Source organism: Citrus clementina, unplaced genomic scaffold (genome assembly GCF_000493195.1).
Source record: "Citrus clementina cultivar Clemenules unplaced genomic scaffold, Citrus_clementina_v1.0 scaffold_8, whole genome shotgun sequence".
Classification (NCBI taxonomy): Eukaryota; Viridiplantae; Streptophyta; class Magnoliopsida; order Sapindales; family Rutaceae; genus Citrus; species Citrus x clementina.
The window spans coordinates 1,759,355-1,786,255 of NW_006262022.1; the positions used below are offsets into that span (position 1 = coordinate 1,759,355).

The 26,901-nt window shown below is 32.9% G+C and overlaps 3 protein-coding genes across 3 annotated transcripts; all 3 read left to right on the forward strand.

Moving 5' to 3' along the window:
- Window positions 1–4,729: 4,729 nt before the first annotated feature.
- LOC112096240 (thymocyte nuclear protein 1) lies at window positions 4,730–5,290 on the forward strand. Its single transcript, XM_024179518.1, has one exon. It carries the CDS (start codon window positions 4,732–4,734, stop codon window positions 5,200–5,202), a length of 471 nt encoding a protein of 156 aa, XP_024035286.1. The 5' UTR covers window positions 4,730–4,731; the 3' UTR covers window positions 5,203–5,290.
- A 334-nt stretch (window positions 5,291–5,624) lies between these two features.
- LOC18034345 (ribosomal RNA small subunit methyltransferase E) lies at window positions 5,625–15,625 on the forward strand. Its single transcript, XM_024179459.1, has 10 exons — window positions 5,625–6,171; window positions 6,336–6,409; window positions 6,519–6,661; window positions 6,733–6,779; window positions 6,892–7,000; window positions 7,208–7,269; window positions 7,589–7,703; window positions 8,073–8,236; window positions 14,795–14,893; window positions 15,355–15,625. The coding sequence occupies exons 1-8, from the start codon at window positions 6,004–6,006 to the stop codon at window positions 8,222–8,224; spliced, it is 870 nt and encodes a 289-aa protein (XP_024035227.1). The 5' UTR covers window positions 5,625–6,003; the 3' UTR covers window positions 8,225–8,236; window positions 14,795–14,893; window positions 15,355–15,625.
- Window positions 15,626–20,131: 4,506 nt separating this feature from the next.
- Window positions 20,132–20,737, forward strand: LOC18034403. Its single transcript, XM_006422699.2, has one exon. The coding sequence runs from the start codon at window positions 20,408–20,410 to the stop codon at window positions 20,606–20,608; it is 201 nt and encodes a 66-aa protein (XP_006422762.1). The 5' UTR covers window positions 20,132–20,407; the 3' UTR covers window positions 20,609–20,737.
- The last annotated feature ends 6,164 nt before the right edge of the window (window positions 20,738–26,901 follow it).

Below are 26,901 nucleotides of genomic sequence, written 5' to 3' on the forward strand. Positions count from 1 at the left end.
AAAGGAGTAAGAATGAGAAAAATGAAAGAAAAGAAAAAATGCTACTAAAGTCATGTACATGAAAGAAAAAAAAATGAATAAAAAAATGAAGGAGTAAGGATGAGAAAAAAAAATAAATGAAAGGAAAAGACGAAGGAGTAAGGATGAGAAAAATGAAAGAAAAGAAAAAAAATGCTACTCAAGTCATGTACATGAAAGAAAAGAAAAAAAAATGAAGAAAAAGATTAAGAAGGAGTAAGGACGAGAAAAAAAAACAAATGAAAGGAAAAGATGAAGGAGTAAGGATGAGAAAAAAAATGAGAGAAAAAGACAAAGAAAAATGAAAGAAAAGGATGAAAATAGTATGGTTTTTAATCTTAAAATTTGATCTTGATGGCATATCTTGTAATTTATTTAACTAATATATCTAATTTAGGAAAACTACCAATTTATTTATGTCAATTAAGTTATTTTAATACTTTACTTTTTAATTTATTTTTCAATGACTAGTAATATATCAACTACCTTTTTCATTTTTCAATGACTAATCATACATCACTATTTTTTTTTTTAGCCTCACAATACTCTTACAAGAGTATTATGTTAAGATAAGGGTATTTTCATACTTTTATGAGTCAACGACAGTCAATAGTTAAAAATAATGAGTTTTGAGAAGTAACTTGATGTTTTCAATGGTAAATGAGGCGATATGAAGATTTTCACTTCATGAGAGGGTAGACCGAAATTTTTCCTAAATTGATTCTTCAAAAATAAATAGCTAAACACTTATTATTTTAGTAATGGACAACCAAATTCTTTTTTATTAGTGAATTTAATCTATTTAGGTTGATATTATCATACATCAATTTTAGTTAGTATTTAAATACATTTCTATTTTATTTTTATTCAAATAAACAGAATTCACCGATAAAATAAGGTTTAAACTCATGTTTATAATACGAAAGAGATCTATCATTCAATGGGAGAAACTGTAACAGTTTTGAATGTTATTTTTTCTATTTGAAAATTATAAAAGTCTCATGAATTTTTTTTTTTTTTGGACGTTACAGTGCAATTAGACTAAATTATATTTATAAATAGATGTTAATTGTGTAAAATTCACATGATTCAGAAGCAGATATTGGTGGCAGCTGGCTAATTTATTGGGAACGTTATTAATTAAGGTTTACATTTTTAATAGCATTGTCAACGCTTATTCTAAATGCTATCGAACGCTGAAGCGCGATTACTGTTGAGCTTTTGAATCTAGGAGTTGACCTGAACAAAACACATGAAAAACAAAAATAAAATAAAAAATGAAGTCACTGATGATAAAGCATTGAGATTCTCTTTTGTTTATACATATGAATGATCTCTTGTTTATCATACAGTCATAACCCTTTATCATTTTCACCCATTAACAAAAGAGAAACTTATAGCCTCGTCATCTTCAACTTAAAGACGGAAATTAATTTTTTTTAAAAAAAAAAATGGCAAAGGCACATATACATAATGAGGTGCATCAAATTTAGGGAACAGACCATTGCAAAAACCCTGGCCATTATGATGAATATAGGCATGCTTATGGGGCAGGATTCTATAACATTAATGATGGAGGTTCTACTAATAATTATCATTTGCATTTTTTTTTTCCGAATTTGCAGCTTCGAGGAATCAATCAAATAAATATAAAGAGTAGACCTAGACCAGTTGTGCCCCATCAATGATTTTAAAACATCGTGGACTTATTTTTTTAAAAATATAAGACATTTCATCATAAATATAAAAAGAGTAAGTCGACCATTTCCGTTCACATTGATTATTAATGGGTGCAACCTTGCAAGTGGATATTGGGTGGATTTAAAGTTTAAAGTTCAAAAAAAAAAAAAAAAAGTTGCAGGAATCTGAAGCATGACAATGAACAATGAAAGAAACTTCTTTGATCAGCTTTTGATGTTGCAACTTTAAGGCTAAGTTTGATCAACAATTCCATGTGTGTGTGTGTGTGTTTTTTTTTTAATAGTTTTAACGAGTTTCTTCTTCCAAGAACAGCCATGCTGCATCATTTCCGTTTTTATTAAATTATACAGTTGATAGTTTGTTTGGTCGACGATTATGTACATCAAGATATTTCTAAGCTAATTAAGGCAGATTAAAAGACTCTAATTCACCGTTTAATACTATTCACGTTTGCTTCAACTAATCATATGTATCTTATTTATACGGTACTCATGATATGTATCATATACTTGTATTGCTCTCCCGTGCCAACGCAAATGTGGAATAAACCATCTGGAAGATCCAAGGTCTTCTTATGACAGATGTTACAATAACATTTTAGTCTTTTCTCTTGTTGAATCTTTTCTCTCTTCTACTAGTTGAGCTCCTGTGGTACCTATGGGAAATACTCCATTTAACGGCTGAATGAGCATTTGATCATAGTGAGAAAATACAGAAAAAAAAAAGTATAAAGAATGTTCTAAGGGTCTTTTTGGAATTGCATTAATAGGCTAAAGAGTGATTTTTAAAAAAATTAAAAACTAATTTTGATACTTTGTAAATTTTTTTAGAATTCAATTCTGGGTAAATCATCCTATATATCCTACATCAAATTTTGAAAAAGTATATTTTAAAATTGTAGGACCCATAATTTGTGTGGTTCACATGAGAGATGTATGTTACAATTATTGTAACTTAGCATTTGCCTTCATATATATTCCCATAAGAATTATAAAAATCTAAAATTATCCTTATTGATTAGGAAATAAAATAATTAACTTTAAAGAGATTGTTATTATTACCAATTATATTGAGATAATAAAATAAAATATTTTTTATTTATCAATTATTATAATACACAATAAAAAAAAATTTTATACAACATGTTTAACAATAGATTTATCAGAAACATACAATTATTTTTAAAACTTACAACACTTTTAGAAATAAATTGTACCAAACGTCTAACTGATTCTCTTTAAATTTAATTATTTTTACAATACAATTAATAATAGTTATTTTTAAAAACTACAATATTACCAAACTGACACTAAAAATCTATCGAATATTATTAAGTAATATATAAATTTACATAACTCAACTCAATGACGGATCACAACTGTAAATAGTGATATTTATAGATTAAAAAAAAAGTCTATTATAAAAATAGTTAAATTTTCCTTTTGAAACCATTAGAGTAATAGAATTCATATGATAGCTATTAAGGTTATGTTTTAAGTGAATCACGCGCTTGTCTAGCACAGAATGGAAAATACTCCAATAAATGTTCATATCAGCATTTGATCACAGTGAGAAAATAGAGAGAAAAGTACACAGAATGTTCTAAAATTTTGTAAAATATTATTAAATAATATCTAAATCCATAAAACCCAATGACCGAATCACAACTGTAAATAGTGATATTTATATATTAAAAAGACTACGATAAAAAATAATAAGTTTTCCTTTTGAAACCATTAGAGTAATGGAATATTAGAATTCTTGGTTGGTTTATCATTATGCCATTCGACCCGAAATTTGATAAGCCACGATATTCTAATTCAATTTCAAAAGCTTGGAACTGAAAATGCTGAGAATATCGAAACCAGTGGGCTATATGTTTTGTACCAAACTTCGTTGATTAATATTCAAGTTACTTGGTGCATTTCATATTGCTCACCATTTAGTCTTCATAGTGGGGTTAGGAAAATTAAAGTTTCCCATGACCACACAGATGAAAGGCACTCGAAGAGGGAATGATCAAAGAAAGATGGCTACTCAGTTCACAACACCAAAGTTCTCAGCTTTCATACTCTTATAATTAGTACTTTATAAAGCCATGGGAAAATTTTGTAATATTCTAGATGATAAGAAGGAAAAACTTTTGCAATGATTTTGGAGAGAAACGCATTTAATGTGAGCACCCATTTCAAAAAATTAGGGGCAAATACATCACTCATTTAATATGTTCTAGATAAGACTTGGTTGGTTTAACGTGTAGATAGAGTCTAGACTAGAGTGGAGTCTCCATCATAAATTTGGGAATTGAAATTAGCTATAAAGCAATATAGTCAAATCATACAATAATTATTTCGAAAATTTTACAAATTTACCAACAATTAAATAAATATCACATTACATTAACGGGTCATTGATCCAATGGAAGAAACCTTTCACTTATAATATTGAGTGTAAGAATTCGAATCTCTATAAGAGAATTATGAAGATTAGTTTCAATTCTCTCTCAATTATCAACTAATTGAATAGAGACAGTCTCTCTCTTACAAAATATGAGTGGAATAGACACCCTTCAAATATTAGAGAGGGTTTAAAGTATTTGCACAAGTGCTTCAGTGGGTTAATATATGACGATGGTCCTAGTTGTTTAGTACAATTATAAATATTGTAATTGTAATCTCTACTGTAATATCAGTAGTGAGTTAATATATGACGGTAGTCCTAATTGTTTAGTATAATTATTTAGTATAATTGTAAATATTATACTTATAATATCTACTGTAATATCAGTAACAATTTATGTATAACAGAATTATAAAAAAAAAGATAAATATCTCATTACATTGCACTTACCAAACTAAACTGGTTTTTAAAAATCCAATTCGAGTCCACCTTAATGGGCCGGACCAAAATGAACCATTGGCATTTGGCGCCACCCCAGTCCCGATGTTTCCCGCCATGACTAATAAACCCACCTCAATAACACCACCATCATTCTCGAAATTCGGAAGGGCAATGAAAGAAAAAATGGGGAAAGAGAGGCAATACTGGCTGTTGAAAACGGAGCCAGGGGAGTGGTCGTGGGAGGATCAAGCAGCAAACGGAGGGGTAACAAACTGGGACGGAGTGAAGAACAAGCAAGCACAAAAGAACATGAAGGCCATGAGACTAAACGAGCTCTGCTTCTTCTACCACTCGGGTGCCAGGTCCCGCCGCGTGGTGGGCGTCGTGAGCGTGATAAGGGAGTGGTACGAGGAGAGCGGGGGTGGGGCGGGGGCGGTGGACGTGAAGGAAGTGGGGATGATGAGGCGGGCGGTGGACTTGAAGGAGATGAAGAGGGATCAGGAGTTGAAAGGGTGGGCCTTGTTCAGGCAGCCGAGGCTGTCGGTGGTGAATGTTGAGAAGAAGGTTTGGGATAGGGTTTGTGATTTGGGTGGTGGGTTCGATGGGGATGGTGAAAAAAAGGATGACGAAGGAGATGAATGATCTTGTGTTAATTATATGTATAATCTTTTTGCATTGTGCAGTAGTTGTAGCCTTGTATTTCTTTTGCTAATGTACAAATACTAGTGTTTCCTGAAAAGTTAAATAGATGTTCAACTTGATGCTTTCTTTGCTGGTGATTGATGTTATTATCTTTTAAGAATAATCTCAAAATGCAAGCACTGGTAACCAAAATATGTATTGGAATGTGATATTCTTAAAGAAGGCAAATAATTTAATTTATTTAGAAATTGGCGGTACGATGAATTAATTTTCTTTTACGAACGACTATTTTGGTTAGCTTAAGTCACTCTGCCGTGTGTGTATATAAAAGAAGATTTCTCTCAACCCAGATTTCCAAGGTTGCGTTATAAAAGATTATCCAGTTAACTACACTAGTGCCGTATTAGCTTAAGTACAAATTTTGTTTATTTACGAGTATTTTATACTACTAAATAGCACCCAAAACTGTCTAGCGTACCAAGTTACCCACAAAAGAGCAAAATTGTTGGGCCACGCACCAAAATCATGCGCTCCAAGTGTTAAGTGATTCCTTTTTTTTCTTTTTCTAAGCTTTAGCAACTCTAAGTGGCATTTTATCGAACATCTCCTGCGCGGCGTGCACTTGCTCAGATATCACACAGTAACCCAAACTAGCATAATCCTTTGTGGACTTGAACGCTGCGTTTTAAAAAATCCTGACTATCTAATAAAGCCCTTTATCACATTCAAGCAATAATTAAACCACCAACACCGCTGTGGCATATTCCCAACATTCATTTGCGGCAAAGGGAATTATTGCAAATGCAAAGCTTAGCAGCGGCAGTGCGACCTCGTTTTGTACAATTCCTGAACCGTCCTTCGCTTAAACCGCTTAGCCTGAGAGCATTCTCGAGTTCATCGTCAGATTACGCCAATCAATCACGCGGTGGCATCCCTCGCTTCTTCTCCCAAGTCCTCCCTTCTTCAAAGGCAATTCTTTTGTCTCCTCTCTTGCATTCCATTTCCATACACATATACATGCCTCTAGCAATTGGACTCGTGGCATTATTACGTAGCTCTTTATAAATAATGCTTAAGTTGTGGATTAACCAGACTATATATATATGTGTTTTGCTGACAAATGGATAATGCAGGGAGGTATTGTGCGTGTAGAAGGAGATGAATTTTGGCACATGACGAAAGTTTTGCGGTTGAGTACTAATGATAGGTAAATGCATTTGATTTTGTTAATTAGTTTATTATATTGAAATAGTAAAAACTTTTTTTTAACTGTTTTAATGAAGATATTTACGATTTTCCAAATAATGATATGCAAGGGTAGAGCTTTTCAATGGGAAAGGGGGTTTGATAGAAGGTTGCATACAGAGAATTGATAGAACAGGACTTGATGTTGTGGCCTTAGAAGATCTGAAATTAGTTCTTCCTCAGCATACTCAATGGAATGTATTTGCAGCTTTTGGTAAGCGTTTGGTCGGCACTGTGATGAGAAAGTGAATTTGTTGTTGCATATTTGAACTTGATCCTGTTTAGGTACTCTTAAGGGTGGTCGTGCTGATTGGCTTGTTGAAAAATGCACGGTATGCCTTAAATATGTATTAAGTTGACGTTATCTTATTAGAGTGTGGATATGATATTTGTTTGTGCTTTTCTTGTTGCTTCTAATTATCAATGTCCTTTGTACTGTCATAGGAGCTGGGAGCTCAGAGTGTGACCCCTTTGCTGACAGAACATTCACCTTCAATCTCGGAAAATAGGGTAGACAGATTGGAACGTGTTATTTTAGCAGCAACGAAACAATGTAAACGATTACTCTTGAGCTGAGTTATAGACTTATAGTGACAATGGATTTCTGAGTTGCAATTTCTACTACGGCTTTATTGCTAATTCTGCTTTTGTATATGGAGGTTCAAGATGATCCCTAGTGTCTCTTCAATGAGGGGATGCCTAAAGTTGTTTGTTTTTCTTTTGTCTTATATTCTTTTCACCGTCGATGCAACTCTTTTAGGCCAACGTCTGCACGAAATGGTTTTGAATCCTCCAATGAAAATTGATGGCCTTCTACCTCTTGTAAGTTCTTCTCTCTTTTTTCACTTAATGGTTTATTAGTTATTTAGGATTTTGATTTACTGAATAAAAACCAGCTCGAAAGTGAATTGAACTTGAAGATACCTGGAATTTTTAGGTTATAAAATTAGATAGCATATTTATAGGTTACAGATTTATATACCATTGTTTATGAATTACTTAACCGTATCCAGTGCCATATTCTTGAATTATGGGGAATGGAATCTCTGAGAAATTCAGCTGTTGCTTCTTGGAACTATTGGGAATCTATTTTTGCTTGTAGTCTTGGTTTTGAATTTATCTTGTATGGTGTATTCTACAGGTTTCCCAGTCAAAGTTAGCTTTTGTTGCAATAGCAGAAGCTACTCCTCTTGTCACTGCATTGTCTTCATCAAGAAACGAATCTAGTGGGCTGATAATAGTAGGACCAGAAGGCGGTAAGTACACCTTGTTGTATGCAAAAGTTTGATGGAATTTAAGTTTTATAATTTTTCCATCTTGCCATATTTGAAAGGTACTAAGTATTTCTAACCATTACCTTGTACAAAGTCTGTAGCTATTTTTTTTTTTTGCTTGTGTTGTATTTCTGGCAGCATTTGTTGAGAAAATGCTTAAAATTTTTTTTCAAAATATTTGTTTTTCGAAATTTTTATGATAATAGTTCTTGTGGGCAATGAACATTGTTATTATTTCTGTTTATTTTGATATTTGTCACACACGGGTTTTCCTGCTGGTTGATCTGTCATTAGTATATTTTGTCAGTTTCTGTCGATCTGTGATTCTTTTGTTTGTTATTGGTTCTATAGACTTCACAGAGAAAGAGGTGAATAAGATAGTGGAAGCAGGTGCTACTGCTGTTGGTCTTGGGCCACATCGCTTGCGTGTTGAAACTGCAACAATAGCTCTCTTAGCAACTCTAATGTTATGTTCTGACTCGCAGCAAATGCCCATTCCTTAAGCACCCTTGGTGGTAAGACCTCTCTCTAGTCTCCTGTCTAGCTTTAAGTTTTTGAGTCTAAGGTGCATTTGGGATTGAGGTTGGACACAACATTAAAATGTTTGGCAAACATTTGCTGCTGTAGTTTGAAAGCTATATTGATATGATTTTTCACTTGTATGATGAAAACTATATTATATCATTAATAATTTTGTCAAAATTATTATTTAAAATTTATATTTATTACATATTATTAACTTTTATTTCACAGTTATAATTTTTTTTTTTTTTACAGCAGCTGTAGCTTAAAAGTTACAACACCTCAATCCCAAATAAGAACTAAGTTTTACTAGATAAGTGGCATGGTGTGATAATAAGTTGGACCAGCCAATGACAATCTTCATTTTTATGAGATTGAATCATAAATGAATACGCAATATATATATTTCACTACTTCAGTAGTGACTGGAATAGACATGGGCTGTGATTTGAATCATTTTCTAGATTGTGCTGTGATTTGCAAAATTGTCAATTCTAGGTTCTTTTACTTCTAATCCCTGCTGAGGCTCCTATTGCTGGATGCTTGTCTGCCATTGATCAATCAGTTAATCAGCTGTAGGTTTTGGATACGAAGGCTAGGCTTATTTATCTTCTTGGGCCAGATTTGTCTGTATATTTAAACATATCCTTGGCTTTGAGACTCATGAGACCACTGGTTGATAGGCCAGCATGGGACAGTGCGGGATGGCCCAATTTCTGTTCTTTTCCTACATTGTTATGATGTTGTTAGAAAATTAGAAAAAATATGTGCTGTAATTATATATTAGCTGTAAATTAGTCATCATTAGCTGTAACATAGCTATTTAGGTGCAAATCTATGTATTTTAGGAAAATCTACCTAGAAATTATTCTTTCCTTAAATCAGTGATTTAGTTTCCTGATTTAATGGTTTTATGTGTGCTGTAAATCTCTATAAAAGAACGATCTCAATGACAGAATAATTAATTCTGTGCAAACCTATTTTTCAAGTTGGTATCAGAGCCGGAAGAATATCTTGCCGGAATTCCTTTTTTCTTCCTTTTGATCCCTGCACCCTAAAACCATGTCTGACTCTTCATCCAATTCCAGTATTGTCCCTCAATCCTCTATGAACAATCCTAGTAGCACAGATGTTTCAAAAATCAGTGCTACCTCCTCAGAATCTCATTCTGTACAAATCATCACAATTCGTTTGAATGGTGACAATTTTCTGAGATGGTCTCAGTCAGTTAGGATGTATATTAGAGGGCGTGGAAAAATGGGCTATTTGACTGGTGAAAAGAAGGCTCCTGCAGTGGATGATCCGGCCTATGTTACATGGGATGCCGAGAATTCCATGGTGATGACGTGGCTTGTGAATTCAATGGAAGAAGATATTAGCTCTAATTATATGTGCTATCCAACAGCACAAGAACTTTGGGAGAATGTAAATCAGATGTATTCTGATCTCGGAAATCAATCACAGATTTTTGAGTTGATCCTCAAACTCGGAGAGATGCGACAAGGGGAGCACAATGTCACAAAATATTTTAATTCCTTAAAGCGGATTTGGCAAGACCTTGACCTTTTCAACACCTATGAGTGGAAATCTCCTGAGGATGCTCAACATCACAAAAAGACTGTAGAGGATGGCCGCATTTTTAAGTTTTTGGCTGGACTGAATGTCGAGTTTGATGAGGTGAGGGGGAGAATTATTGGAAGACAGCCCCTACCTTCAATTGGTGACGTTTTTTCAGAGGTCAGAAGAGAGGAGAGTCGGAGGAATGTGATGCTTGGCAAGAAGGGAACTGGGGTTGCTGAAGGTTCTGCCCTGGTCTGCCCTGGTCTCCATGACTGGAAGCAAGGCTCCTATTTTGCAACGCAAATCTGATGAAAAACAACAAGTTAGGTGTGATTTTTGTCATAAGCCTCGCCCTACCCGTGAGACCTGCTGGAAAATTCATGGGAAACCTGCAAATTGGAAAGGGAAAGCTGGCCGAGCCAACCCTACTGCCAATGAGGTTGAGACCAGCCCCTTCACCAAAGAGCAGATGGAGCATCTTCTTGCACCGTTAAAATTTGATTCGGTACCCAATGTTCCTAGTGTTTCTGTGGCACACACAGGTAATAAATTCTATGCTCTATCTTGTCAATTTAAATCTGCTCCATGGATAATAGATTCAGGAGCATCCGACCATATGACCAATTCCTTACATTTGTTTGAAACTTTTTCACCATGTCCCGAAAATAAGAAGGTTAGGATAGCCGATGGTAATCTCTCACCAATTGTAGGACTAGGCCTTATAAAACTTTCTGAAAGAGTAGATCTTAAATCTGTTCTCTATGTCCCTAAACTTGTTTGTAATCTCTTGTCAGTTAGCAAACTATCTAGAGACTCTAACTGTTCTGTTATTTTCTATGAATCCTATTGCATTTTTCAGGACCGGAGCTCGGGGAAGACGATTGGCAGTGCTAGGATGATTAATGGTCTCTATTATTTCGAGGATAAATTTCTTAGTAATAAAATAGTTCAAGGGCTAAGTAGTATTAGTTCTTTATCTGCTCGTGATCAAATAATGGTTTGGCATTGTCGTTTAGGCCACCCAAGTTTTCCTTATTTAAAACATTTATTTCCAGTGCTATTTAAAGGGATTGATCCTTCATCATTTCAATGTGAGAGTTGTTTAATGGCAAAAAGTCAAAGAAAATCTTATATTCCAAAACCTTATCATGCTTCAAGACCGTTTTATTTATTCCACAGTGATGTTTAGGGTCCTTCAAAAGTGACCACAATTTCTGGAAAAAAATGGTTTGTGACTTTTATTGACGATCATACACGTCTGTGTTGGGTTTACTTAATGAGAGAAAAATCTGATGTAGAACAGATTTTTAAAGAATTTTATAGGATGATTGAAACTCAGTTTCAAACAAAAATTAGTATTTTGAGATCTGACAACGGAACAGAGTATTTTAATAAAGTTTTGAAAACTTTTTTAAATGAACAAGGAATTTTACATCAATCCTCTTGTTCCGACACACCTGAACAAAATGGCATTGCTGAGCGTAAGAACAAGCACTTGTTAGAAGTAGCTAGAGCCATGATATTTTATATGAATGTTCCAAAGTATCTATGGGGTGATGCTATACTGACAGCTTCGTATCTTATTAACAGGATGCCTACCAAAGTTTTACAATATATCACCCCGTTGGATTGCTTAAAAAAGGTATTCCCAGAATCTAGAATCAATTCTGACTTACCTTTGAAAATATTTGGCTGCACAGCATATGTGCACACTCCAAAGAGGCTAAGGTCTAAATTAGATCCAAGAGCTGAAAAATGTGTTTTTATAGGGTATGCACCCAATAAAAAAGGTTACAAATGCTTTAATCCCTTTACAAAACGTTTTTTTGTCACTATGGATGTTTCTTTCATGGAAAACACATCATACTTTACCAAAAATTTGCTTCAGGGGGAGAAGGTAGTTGAACCAAATTTTTGGGAAATTGCTGAACCCTTACCTAGCACACTACTTGATACCTTTTTTGAAAAAAAAACCTTGGAAACTAGGCCTAAAGAAATCGAATCTGACATTGGTCTGACAGAAAAAGAAATACTACGAATGGAAAAAAATAGAAACAATCTTGAGCCTGTGGTTTATTCTAGGAAAGGTGTCCTTAGAGGTGGTAGAGACCAGGCCATTATCCAAGCACCTGGTCAACCGGAAGCCCTAAGCAATGGTCATCCAAATGCCTCAGGTAATCCTTCTTCTGTTCCTCCTCTTCTTTTCCTATTAATGACTTAAACTTACCATTACGATCAGATTCTAGGGAAGCGAACTCTGCACCTGAATCTATTTTGGAACTAGCCCCTGTTATTCTTGAACAGAATCTTAATCTTGACCTCCCCATTGCCCTTAGAAAAGGAACCCGAACATGTACCAAACATCCTATTGCCAAATATATTTCCTATCAAAACCTTTCTGACAATTATAGAGCTTTCACTACAAACATTTCAAAACTTGTTGTGCCTAGAAATATTCAAGAAGCACTTGGTGATCCAAATTGGAGGTTGGCTGTGTTTGAAGAGATGAATGCCTTGAAGAAGAATGATACTTGGGAGATGGTAGAATTACCGAATGGAAAAAAGGTTGTGGGGTGCAAATGGGTGTTTACTATCAAGAGTAAGGCAGATGGGAGTGTCGAGAGATACAAAGCCCGTCTTGTTGCAAAAGGTTTTACTCAAACCTATGGGATAGATTACCAAAAGACCTTTGCTCCGGTAGCTAAAATCAACTCAATTAGGGTCCTGTTGTCTCTTGCTGTTAATTCTAATTGGCCCTTACACCAATTGGACGTTAAAAATGCTTTCCTTAATGGAGACCTTGAGGAGGAGGTATATATGAGTTCCCCACCAGGCTTTGAAGAAAGGTATGGAAATGGGAGAGTGTGCAGATTGAAGAAGTCCTTGTATGGACTTAAACAGTCACCAAGAGCTTGGTTTGAGCGCTTTGGCAAGGTGATTAAGCGCTATGCATATATTCAAAGTCAAGCTGATCATACAATGTTTTACAAGCATTCAAATGATGGTAAAATAGCTATCTTGATAGTTTACGTGGATGATATCGTGTTAACTGGGGATGATTGTGATGAGCTAGCAAAGTTAAAAAAGAAACTGGCTGAGGAGTTTGAGATTAAAGATCTCGGGGCATTAAAATACTTTCTTGGGATGGAGTTTGCTAGATCTAGAGAAGGCATTTCTGTAAATCAGAAGAAGTATGTTATCGACTTGTTAAACGAGACAGGTATGCTAGGGTGTAAACCTGCTGAAACCCCTATAGAGCCTAATGTGAAACTGCAACCTGCAGAAGCTGAGAATGTGAAGATTAGGGAGCATTATCAGAGACTTGTTGGGAGATTGATTTATCTATCCCATACACGCCCAGATATATCCTTCTCTGTTAGTATGGTTAGCCAATTTATGCATGCCCCAGGACCGGCACACTTTGAAGCTGTCTACAGAATTTTAAAGTATCTAAAAGGGACACCAGGCAAAGGACTTCTGTTTAAGCCACAAGGACACTTGCAGATTGAAGCCTACACAGACGCAGATTGGGCTGGAAGCATAGTAGACCGAAGATCCACTTTTGGATACTGTTCATTTGTAGGTGGTAATTTGGTTACATGGAGAAGCAAGAAACAGAATGTGGTAGCTAGGAGCAGTGCTGAGGCTGAATTTAGAGCTGTAGCCCATGGTATTTGTGAGATCATGTGGATTAGGAGGCTGCTGGAAGAGTTAAAAGCGACAAAATCATCTCCTATGAAGTTGTACTGTGACAACAAGGCAGCAATCTCAATAGCACACAATCCAGTCCTTCATGACCGCACAAAACATGTGGAGATTGACAAGCATTTCATCAAGGAGAAGATAGATAATGGATTGGTTCATATGGAGCACATTCCTACTGGAGGACAAGTGGCTGATGTCTTTACCAAAGGACTACACACAAAACAGTTCAATTTTCTAGTTGGCAAGCTGGCTATGGAGCATATCTTCAAACCAGCTTGAGGGGGAGTGTTAGAAAATTAGAAAAAATATGTGCTGTAATTATATATTAGCTGTAAATTAGTCATCATTAGCTGTAACATAGCTATTTAGGTGCAAATCTATGTATTTTAAGAAAATCTACCTAGAAATTATTCTTTCCTTAAATCAGTGATTTAGTTTCCTGATTTAATGGTTTTATTTGTGCTGTAAATCTCTATAAAAGAACGATCTCAATGACAGAATAATTAATTCTGTGCAAACCTATTTTTCAAGTGATGTTAAACTAAAAGTAAATAGGTTTTGGATAAAATCAGATCCAAATACTGGAACATAGTCAAGATTGAGCAAGTATTGTTTCCTCAGGTTTGGCTACCTTAATGTGTACCGTACAGTACTGATGGGGGTTAAGTTTTGTTGTTTGTTCATAATCAATTGAAATTTTTGAGATGCCGGTCAAGTTTGGAATATGGTCAAAATCAGAACATTTATGAAAATCAAAGTTTATTTAACTGGATTTTGAGATATATTGTCCAATGCAATGAACTCGTTGTTCGTACTACTTTTTGATCAAATTCCCTATGTTGAAGTTTGAATATTGAACATGGACTCGACTAGCTTACAGAATCTGTAAGCTACAGCTGCAGCATCAGCCGTTGGATGTGGTTGGATGTGGAGTGAGAAATTAAACCATAGAAAATGGGACGGTGGGATGACGGGAGATGTTAGGTACAGAATCTGTACCATAGGCAGGTCCTATTGAACATACATGCAGTCTAAGTTTTCTTAGAAAAAGATCTTTATCTTACCAACCATATTTTGAGATATATTCTCCAATGCAATGAACTGCTTGTTCGTACCACTTTTAGTGATCAAATTCCCTACGTTGAAGTTTGAAAATTGAACATACTTGAAGTCTTAAGTTTTCTTCAAATCTCCATTATTGTACTATTTATTGTTAAAGCAAATGAATTTTGACTTTTATTTTTGCATTTCTTTAAATTTAGAACCCGTACATATTGCTGATGCAGGACTTAGGTGGAGTTCTCTCTCAGTGAATTTTGACTGCGCTTGCTGAACTTTTTCCAAAGGTGGATCAGTGCTGGAGAATCTTTTTTTGGTGACACAAGGTAATCCAAGTAACCAAACTGTTTATTTCTCCGCTAATTTGTCTAATAAGGTTATTAGCTTTGTCTTACTCAAAACTTACATTTTGCTGTACAAAATATATATCATTAATGTAAGTTTAGTTTTCATCTTTTCCTTAAAACTTTTACATGAGCAAATTGCCTGCAGCTGGTTGTAGACTTGTAGTTCAGGTTCACAGGTGTATTGCCACAAACCACAGGATACCCTCATGTTCACATAGTTTGAACTCTAGACCTCCCGTTCTATCCAAAGAGATCTTACCAGTTAAATTAACTAGCAATCACATATTATGCTCATTCCGTGTTTATGTGCACTGTTAATGTCGTGTTTGAATCTGAATTTTGAAAAATATTTCTGGACCTTTCTCTGAAATGCAGATTTCAATCAAATACTGTCATTTTCTTGCTTTCCTACTCACCAATCTCTCTCTCATTGATTGTAGACTTTTTGGGTGCAACTGGGAAACGAATTGTACTGGGGAGGTTCCTTCCGCATCTGCAGAGAATTTCATTTATAAATTTATCACTAGTCAACCAAATCTAGGTCTTTGACTCTTTGAACATTGAAGCCTCACCATATTTATTTATGGGATGTGACTAAGGTGTAAAAGCTGTACCATACATCTACTGTGCTTTTTGTTATTGGTAATAATTTATTATTTGTTACGAACAATTAAAAACTGATGGCGGATGCACGAGAAATTTTAGAATACATCAGAGACACCACGTTAGTCATATAATAAGTAAATGATATTATGATATGTATGTATTTAGTTTGAAAAATCATTATATAAATGGTGATTAAATTAAATTTAACTACACATGACATGTATTTATTAATTAGTTGTAATATATCAAAGATATTATAGAATTTCTTTGGATGCACGGTGCACCTGATGCATCGTAATAAGACCCTTATTTATGTATCCTAATAGCAATTATCATTCAATATAAAAATGACATGTTTTTGACTTGGTGGTTCTCTAAGTCTTGCGTCGCTTAATATTATTATTTATTTTACAAAACTTTTCTCTCAGCGGTTTGCTACAAATGCAGTCGATGCATAAAACTAATGGTCACATGAAACAACCACGTTTGCGCAGGGGCCCCGAAGTTTTCTGAAGTGTCTTTCGAATTTGATTCATTTCACACGTGTAACAATTTTTTTTTTCCCCGGATTTTTGACTTTCGATGGTTTCCCATTGGTTTTTATCATGACAAAATTATTTCTTTTGCATCACTCACCATTGAGGTCAAGACAAACTAATCTTACCTTTTGAATCTCTTGGTGATTGTCATTTCCTTTTCGAATATTTTTGTGTATTATATTTTACGAGAGTAATTTTTCTTTAAATTTGAGAGTAAATTTATCATTCATTGAGCTAATATTCGGACAGGCTGCTTACATAAATAAAAATAAAACTTATTTTCAATATGAGCCGGATTTTAATGAAAACCAGTGTTATATGTAATGTACCCTCAAAAGGACAACCCTTGTTTTCCCTTTTTGAGTTATACAGCAGAATGAGAAATATGAGCGACTATTTTTTTTAAAAGTATTTTTCTCTTTAAAAAGGAAAAGATTTTCTCCAAAGCTACTTATTTTTTTTTTCAGATAACAAAAATTAGAAAACAATATACGTATTATGTTGTAGATGAAATTGCAAATAAAATAATTTGATAGCATAAACATTTTAGCAGATACAATATTTACAAAATCAACATCTTCTAATCGTCCGAAACAGGAAGCTAAGCAGTCACCACAAATCCTATTTTAATCATTTGAGCACTTCACCCCTTACGTGGGTATGTGTATGTTGCACGTGTGTCCATTTACTTTTGTTTCGATATGTGTGGATTGAATTGATGACCATTTCTGATAAAACAAAAATCCAAAATATGGGAGGGTGATGGGTTCACATCACATGTGAAATTATTCTTGTCTTATCATTTTTATATTTCATAAAAAACCAATTTATGCATAAAGTGCAGACCAGCCAATTAAAAAATTTAAATATGTTTTTATGCGATACATGCTACTTCTAAAATGTTTAAGGTTGGTTTTATATATATAAAAAAAAAATCACTTAAAAATAAACACCATTCTCAAATATTCATACAAAATCCCGATATTTCATTAAAGCACGTAAAAGGGTTGTGGGTAAAGACTGTTATTCATCGTTGAAGTCGCTTTCGAAAGGGCACTAATTATGAATATTTATGTCCTCTCTTTTTTTTTTTTTTTTTTAACAACGAGGTATCATGGGAAGAGCTCCAATTATGAGAGACACCTTTAAGCCCCTACCACAACTCAGACTAGAAGTTCCTACTCGAACCGGGAGGCACAGGTTCTCCCAATAAAGACGACTTTCTTGCGATTCGAACTGAAGAGCAAACCCAGTCAAACTACTTAAGGGGACTCCATTACCAATGGAGCCAACACTTTGTTGGTCATGTCCTCTCTTTTATTGTGTGAATGGCAGACTTTTGTTTTAGATTCAAATAGCTGAAACGTAAACCAACTTGTAATTGTCAATGACGGAGCATCAAATTTCTTTCCCAACCAACTTTTCGTTTGTTTGAATCATTATCTCATTCTTTTTTAAAAATAAATAATTAAGAAATCATCATCTTAATTAATCGTGCTCAAATCTCCATTCTGACTCTATTTGATGTAATTTTTTAAATAAAACTTTATTTAAGTAGTGCTTTACCAAAAATATTTTTTAATTATTTTATTGTTAATAAAATCTTTTATTAAAAATTATAAAATTATTTTCATAGACAATTTTTTTCAAAATTACATTATGAAAAAAATAAAATAAGATTGTTGAGTAAGTAAACGATATTTTAAATATTTTAATATTTCAAAAAAAATTTCAATCTTTACTCTTAAAAGTCGAAAATTTAAATATTTACTAGTAGATACGAAATATCGTATTTAATTTTCAGAAGCTCTATTAAAAAAATAACAACACAAAAATTAAAAAAAAAACTTATGAAATTAAATAAATACTTATGATTATTGGATAAGTCATACTAAAAAGTAGCTTAACCAAAATTTCAAATATTTCACTATTATTCCATATACGCATTTGTTATATTACATCTAAAGTTTAACGAAAGTTTAAACACACATAATTATAACATAGTCTTTGGTTTGTAAAATCTTTACTTAATAAAGGTGAAAGAAGAAATACTTAGAAAACCCGAACGTTTATTCCTCCAAGATAGAGGAAGGATTTTTTTATATCACGCTAACCATGGCCTAGATAGGTGATATGTATCTGCTCAATTAATAAGCCATTACTTGAGTTTGTAGTCAAATTTGGGCCAAAATTTTCTATTTAGTGTTGGCTCCCATTGTTGCTTTGGAACGTTGAATTGTCAGAGTCAATCGTGCCAACAATGGAAAAATAAAACTAAAAAAGGAAGAAAATTAGTTTTATGGTTAATATTCAATCATATGAAATGTCAAACTTAAATTGATATATATATCTTATCTCCTAATTTGCCTTGGGCAAAAGTGGAGAAACTCACCATATGGATCATAAACAATTATAGCAATACCAAGAATGGTAGCATTTGTTTCTCAACATCTTTTGCAGACAAACATATTTCATGAGATATTGCGTGCCACAAATAAGTGTACAAAATGATAGAAATAGACCCATTATTTGCTGCTAATATCTGTCGCATAAATTTATAACGTAATTAATTTGATAAGGATTAAAAAAATTAAGTATTTTTATTAATTTAATTTGTATAAAAGTTACAATTTTGTTTTAACTTAAGTATCTGGTGTGGTGAAAGATCAAAAAGGATAAACTCTATTAACACTATATGCATTTACGGATAACACACGTAGCCACGTGAAATTTTAACTAAGCAAATTACTATTTTAATTTTATTTATTAATCAAATATTAGAGTGGGAATCCCGGGATTAGGAGTGTGGAGTGAGATGAAAGTAAGTTGTTTGCTTGCATTGGAATGGGTGTATGAAACCATAATCAGAATCTAATTTATATGTTTATTTTATCTTGAGTTGGGAGTAAATTGTTTTAAATTATAATTTTACCCTTATTTAAAGAATTGTAGCTTTTACTTACAAAAATTAATAAATAATATATTTGATAAATAATATATTTATTTTATTACATTTGTAAGTTAATAATAATTATTAATATTCTTAATTGTGTAAATATAAATTTTTTATTAATTTTAATTATGTAAATTAAAAATTATTGATAAGAGCAATACAAATGAAATATTATTATTATTAATATATACAAAATTAATATTTTCTTAGAATAAACTATTGATTATCATTAATTATTAATATTAAAAAATATAATATTATTATTTTTAAGTAATTTTAACTTAGAATCAATGTAAATTATTATTTTAAATAAATATAATAATATTATATTTAAATAAGTTTAATATTATTATTTTTAACAATTTTATTTATAAAATAATATACTAATATTATTTAAATAAATATGATGTTATTTATTTTATTTTATTAAATATAATTATTTTAAATTTAATAAAATAAAGATTAAAAAAAAAGAATAGGTGAGAGTGGATCTCTCCCATGGGAGTGGGGGACTCCTTACTCCAAAAAATGGGTGAAGGCCACAAAATTAAATTCTCACTCCTTTCTTAAAATATGTAAATAAATATTAAAATATAAAGAATTTGCATTCTTTGCTCCCACTCTAATAAGTAAATATAAGATATATGCATTTACAGATAAGACACGCAGCCATGTGAAATTTTAACTTAGCATATTACTCTTATTTTTTTATTTATTAACCAAATATTTTTTATATGTATTTCTTAGCCAAATTAACCGTTATACAATTAAACCGGAGATGATTTAACTACGAGTTAAAAGTGGGTTGACTTGAGAAGCTCCTGATTTTGTGATAATTATTTGGATTTGATTTCGTGAACTAAACTAGTTATATTAGATAAGAACAAATGATTTGATTCTACGCTACACGGTTCATGATAAACATTCGTCTTATAAAATGAGCGGTTAAGATGTTATGATCAACCTTAAAGTTAATGTTAAAAAGAAATTAGAAAAAGAAAAAAGGAGTTGTGTATTGTATGACCGTCAGTCAGACAAGTTCTTTTGAGGAAGATGGACACTTCAAGTACACTCAATCATAACCCAATCACAGAAGTCAGAAAAGGACGGTGAGTGGCAAACTGGAGATTATCACAAAAACTAACCCCATATTTCTAAATCTCAGTCGATAAAGACCCACAAAACTATGACCCAAGAACGAAAGAAATCAAACCAAATCCAAGCAGAAGCAAAAGCGAAAGCGAAAACTAAAAACACAAAGCAGAAGCAAGTTTTTTTTTTCCTATCCTCAAAGCACAAAATCACAAAATGCTAGATTTATAACACCAAAAACCCAAGAAGGCAATCACTCCCCACCACTTTTTGTGTTCATATTGTTTTCTGATCAAACCCAAAATGGCAATAAACCAGCTGGAGAATTTGGTGGAGTCGATCAAATCGAAAGTGAGAGCCTTGAAGAAAAAGAAGAACAAACCCTACATCAAAATGGACAAAAGCTCAAGTGTTAAAGTTGAGATCCGCAGCAGAAAAGCAAAAAAGCTCATTGACAAAACTCTTCAGGTTGCTGATCGCCCTGGCAAGCGTAGCATACAATAACTTGAGTCTTTTCTAATTTGTATGTGTAGGTATACAATATATTTTGTGTTATCATTTTTTTTGGTTTTGTCTGTGCATGTTTGTTGTGCAAGCTGATTCCGTGTTATAGAAATGGAACCGTTTCAGATTTGCAACAGTTTTTACAAAAGCACTTTCATTATTAATGCTTTCTCTCTTAATGGCTAATGAATCTTTAATGAAATGGGTTCTTCTCTTCTTCTTAGAAACCTCTATCAAGAATAAAAATTAAAAATTAAAAGTATTTTTAAAAAATTGTCAATTGACAAATAATAGGTCACATAAATTATGACAATTTATTTTTTTCAAAATTTGGGATTCTGAGAGAGAGAGAGAGAGATAGATGAAGTAGTGATCATGGCTTCTAAAAATATATTGCATGTAGACAAGTGCACATATGTTCTCAGATGTGTTTGAATCTTGATATTATTTCTGTACGCTCAACACATGGTTTTCTAGGTGCTGTTTAACTTTGACCCCGATATAAGTATTTTTGGGATGGGTTCAAAATTTTCTGTTCAAAAAATTTGAAATTGAACTTGAACCTTTGCTCGAACTAATTCTATTAAGTTAAAATAATGCTAATATTACAAGCGAATTATAAAAAAATGGGTTGTTTTGTAGACACACGTTTCTTTTTAATAATCATAACCACTGACAATAGGATATGCCAAGTTGGTCGTACCAAATTTTCTGGCAATTAAATTGATACTACCAGATTTTCCGGCAGGTGGTAAAGACTGAAACGGAAGAGCATCTAGTCTAAGAACTATCGAAAGCACGTTAGATTTTTATGGCTTTTGGCCAAAAGATCCGAATTTGAAGCAATTTGATAACCAATTCATATGAAATTGGAAGCACTATTTAATTAGATAACTATTAAAAAGAATACATAATCAGCACTATTGACCTTCTTTTGGTGCCGGGAATTGCTGATACATTCGTTTTCTGGCTAGAATTTAATTGGACGCAATAAATTGCTCTTCAGAGCTTCCAGGTTGGTCCTCTCAAAATGAAATTTGAAAGTTTGACTACAAATATGGACATTAGTGCGGCTTATTTCTAGTTCTAATGCTCAAAGTGGCTTTCTTATTTCTAATTATAATTCCCAAGTAGCTTTCATTTGACAAAATAATAATAAATAAAAGAAAAATGATGTTTGTCCCAGGTCAAACCCCGAAACAAAACAAAACGACGTCGTTTGGGTTTTTTTTTTCCTTTTTGTTTCTCTAAAATGTTGCCGTTTGACTTAACATTTGCAAAATGACTTTGTGTATCTCTTCCTCTTCGTTTCTTCGTTTCACCAGGGAATGAGACAGATAGAATCTCTGCGTCTCTCTTCCTCTTCGTTTCTTCGTTTCACCATTTAACAAGACAAAATGGAAAGAATCTTCGTCTTTGTTACTATCTAGCACCCGAACGAAGATCAAGCAGTGTTGTGTTTGCCAAAAACAACTCAACATTCAAATTGAAATAGCTCAAGCTTGTTGTAAAAGTATTGCAGTATAAGGTTGGGATATACAAACAAATGCCCAGCTCATTAATCAACATTCAAAATACAATATAGAAAAAAATATTCAGTTAATCTTGTTTTGCCGAAACTTCACAACCGCTGTTGGTCTTGTTCCGTCGAAACTCAGCTTGGTAACCGAAACTCAGCTTTCACGGACAAATTTCGTAGCTGTTGTTAATCACCTTCTTCATTAAATGGGTGAGTTCTTTTTAAGAGAAAGATCAGAGCTTAAGACGAAGAGGATGAAGAGAAAAGCAGCTGTTAAATCAAACAAAGAAGAAGAGAGGCTGCGATTCTGCAGAGTCATTTTGCAAATACTAAGTCAAACGGCAACATTTTAGAGAAGTAAAAAGAAAAAAAACAAACGGCGTCGTTTTGTTTAATTTCGGGATTTAATTCGGGATAAATATCAGAACTCTAAATAAAATTCAATTGTCCACCTTTTGAATGTCAAACTTCTGAAACGTCAATGGCCAAACAATCACTTCTCTAATTACAAGAGAGATGTACTGGTTTACTAATTTTCTAAAAGAAACTTTAGAAGCAATTAAAATAGGTTTGAAGAATTGTTTTTTTTTATATTTTTTTTATGAAAATACTTTAAAGAATAGAATTGTGGAATTAAAGTTATTGTTGTCTATAATTAATAATCAATTAAAATAAATAATGGCGATTTCAAAAAATAAAATAAAATAAAGAGTACGGTCGGTCGGCCTAGCGTAATTAATAAATGAACGTTGAACTTTGACTATCCATTTCAAGGTTCCTTTAATGTATATAAGCCTGTATTAAGCTCGATAAGAATTAGGAAAATTAATTTCTTGTTCATTTTTGAAAATTTAATTGGTTTTAATTAGATGACCAAATAAAAATACAAATTTTTATGATGGATTAGTAGATAGATTAACAATTGAAAATAAAGCGTCAAATTAATTAAATTAATTATCTTGACCCGTAACTACTATCAGTAATCAGATGGGGAAGTTTCAAATCCGCATTAATTAAGTAGAAGCAGCCGGCATTGATGGAAAGCGATTGCAAGCATTAGTCTATCAAATTAATTAAGAGAGAAGAAGGAAAGGAAACCAAACCTCCCTCTTGTGTAATAAAATTACTTATTTGTCTCTCCGCGTTTTATGATTCATCAATCTCCTCACAATATGATAATATTATGTTGAACTTCAAAATTTTTACTTCAAAATCAGTGTACCAAAACCGAAATAAGCCTTTTAGTCCTCCAATTTTAGCACAATATTGAGCAAGAAGTATTCGGATTATTTTTTTAATGGAATCCGAGTTGGTATTTTGCAATGCATATCTTAAATTTAAAGGAAACTCAAGCTAAATTATAATTAAAAATAAACTTTCATTCTAAAATGACCCGTAGAATGTTTGGATCTCCGCTGGATCATTAAAAGATCGGGGCCCAATTATTCTTCTATGAGAGAGGCCCACAATTGGTGTACTGAGAAGTGAGAATATCAGTCCCTAATGGGGTCTTCTTTCTCATTAAAAATCATATTTACTCCAACCACACACACACACACACACGAACACACACACACACATATATATATATATCTGCAATTGTCGTTGATGCTCTCAAGCTATTGCAAATATCAAAGCACTAGAAGTGTGATCCTTACCAGGGATCAGAAGTAATCTTAGGATGTGTTTGGAAGTAAGCGTATGAGTCTCACTGCTAAGATGTTTGGTAATTTTTTATAATTATGTTTTGATAGTGCAACAACTATTTTTTCTCAGCTCTACTTTACAGTTATGATTTTTACTCTACAACAGCTGTAACTTAAAAGTTACATATCTCACTCTCAAACGCACGCTTAATTTACCACAAACATAATAGAATAAGTTGTTGTGCTAATTTTTTATACTAACAAATAAATATTTGATTCACATGAAAATAAAGGGTACAACCATATATTTTTAAATACAAACTTATTATCAATATCATGGTAATCAATTACCACGCACTGAACTCCCATAAGTTGACAAAAACTCAAACGATGACAGCACCATTAGTGCTCAAGGTTTGGTTTGAATCAATGGAAAGAATGAGTGCGGCCACAAACTTCTCTCAGTGCCCATAAACCCAGTGGAAAATTTCTCAATTGGGTCAAAAAAGAAATGAAAAGACACTTGAGGAGAATGTGACGCGAAAGACTACACTCAGGCCACGAAATTAACCAGAAAGCTTGACCAAATGGACAAAAGCTGAAAGGAATATGAATCCACAAAAAGAAAGATTTGACACTTCTTACCTATGGTTTCAGCTTTTACTAAATACCCTCTTTCTCTTTGATGTTAAAACTTAAAAAAAAAAAAATTATTGTTTTGTTGTTGAAATGAGTTTTTAGTTGAAAACTTTGAGATATCAGAGGGGCAATGACGTATTATGAAAACCATAAGAGGCAGTGGTAAAAGCCGAAATCTGTCTGGGATTTAGAAAAGTGTCATTCTCCCTCTATAGAACACCAAAAGAAAAAAAAAAGAGAAAAAGAAAAAAGATGAAAGCATTTATTCATCTCCATAAATGTACCAGCACAGCAGCATTGTGGCGCAGCGTCGAAGAACGTAAATCCTGGCTCGTTGCTCCTTGACCAAAGAAGCACATTTTCTTGTAAAGCCATGCCCCTTTCTCTTAGCTGGGGTGCCTGCAAAACACTTATTTTGTAGGCGATATTGGACCTCAGCCATGCTAAATTCACAAGTATATATTAAAGAAGATATTAAAGAATCAATAGGGAGAAAGAGGGCTCACAATTATGATCTAAGGCCTGATGATCTTGAAGGGGTTGCTGATAATTTATACACTCTTCACGATCAGAAAAGTTGGAGTGGCGGGAATGAATATTGCATTAAAAGATGCAAGCTTTAGCGTGATATTCTAAAAAGATGAAGAATTGCTTGACTTTCAAGTGAGAAAATGAACATGGTCAGGACGGCATGTTTTCGACTTACTACTCCAAGAAAGATCGGTTTTTGTGACTTTAGAAATGTTTAGGAGATCTATTATGACTAATGATAGACATATTTAATTATACACCGTTAAAATTTTCTTTGGAATGACTGATGTAGCATAGCATCGCATATATCATACATATATTTTTATTATAACCTAATAATGGCAATTCAATTATTTTCCCACTTATATATTTGAGTGAGATTCGAGTCTTAAAACTAATTGTTTCTACACTAAAAAATTTATCAATTGAACTAAAATAACACTCGCAATAACATCACACGTAATATCATATAAAATATTCAACATTACTCTTCATTATTTTATCATATTTTATTTTTTTTCAATTCCTCGTTTCCAGTTTAAGAAAACAAAGATGCTTGAAAAGAATCTCTCTCTCACACAAACACACATTCTTACACTCTCAACACTTGCACATGAGTACGAAAATTTAGAAGCAATATAACGTTAGGATACAAAACAAATTAATTTTCGCAACCGGGTTCGAGGATTACAATATATTTCCCGGCCCATTTATGGCCGATCGCCTTCGCTACTAGTTTCTGCATTTTAACTTCTGTTGGCTTAAATATAATTTCATGGTCAAAACTGATGCTAATTAACAAGGATAGTTTGATAATTTCCTTAAAAGTTCATGGACCTATTCGATAGAAATAGATAAACTATGCTCTTATTTGAGACAATATAACTATTTCGGGATCTAAATTAATGTCATTACCTTGTTAATCTGCAGAAGGCCAAAGTTGAAAAACAACTCGAGCACCAACGACTACAAGCATATTGGTATTGATAGTTGATTTGATGCCATAGAGTTGCAATTTCCATGAATATTATTTTTTGAAAAGGACATTGAATTATAAAATATTGCCCTCAATCAGCAGAGCAGCCAAGATACTTCCCATTAATTAATAAATACTACTATTCTTAGGCATGTGCAAGACAAAAGTAAGACTCTAAAATTAATTTATTTTATCTCATAGCTACATTGATAAAATAGTATTATTTCAAGAAATTTAAACGCCGTCGAAAATTGGTTAAGATGGTTGAACATTTATTGATGGACCACCATGAGCTTCACATGTAACAGTTTTTTGAAATTTTGAAAAAATAAGATTGTGATTTTTGATTAGTAAATTCAAAATTGGTCCTGCTCATCCATGATCATAATGAAGTCAAATAAGTCGACTAAGCTCCAACTTTCCGGTTGACTTTAATTTGTAATACTTCAAGACAGACAAAACCCAATATATTTTTTTTGAATAATGATATAGTCACGAACTCTTGTATCAATTTATTTTGTACAAACTGATGTGACATGATAAAATTGGTTAAATTAAATATCTCTTGGTCCACATGATTTATTTTCATTATTTTGTATTTTCATTCAACCAATGAATTGATGCCACATCAATTTGTACAAGAGTTTGTGGCAATATCATCACTCTTTTTTTATTTTGTTGGGCTTTCTCAACTTGAATTTTTGACTAATTATCGCTTCTTTAAACACACTTGATAGGAAGAGATAATTTTTTTGCGATAATCTTCTTTTTTTATAGTATTATTAAATAATTATTGGATAATAAATTATACGAAATTAAATCTTAAGCCTCATTTGTGATTGATGTTGAAACTCAATAAATTGTTTATTTCATAATATATGACAAAAATAGTGTTTTGGTGAATTTTGTAAAAGCTGCTTCTTTCATAATTTTTTTTTATTTTGACTGTAACTTTTAAAAGCAAGTAGGAGGTTGCTTTTCA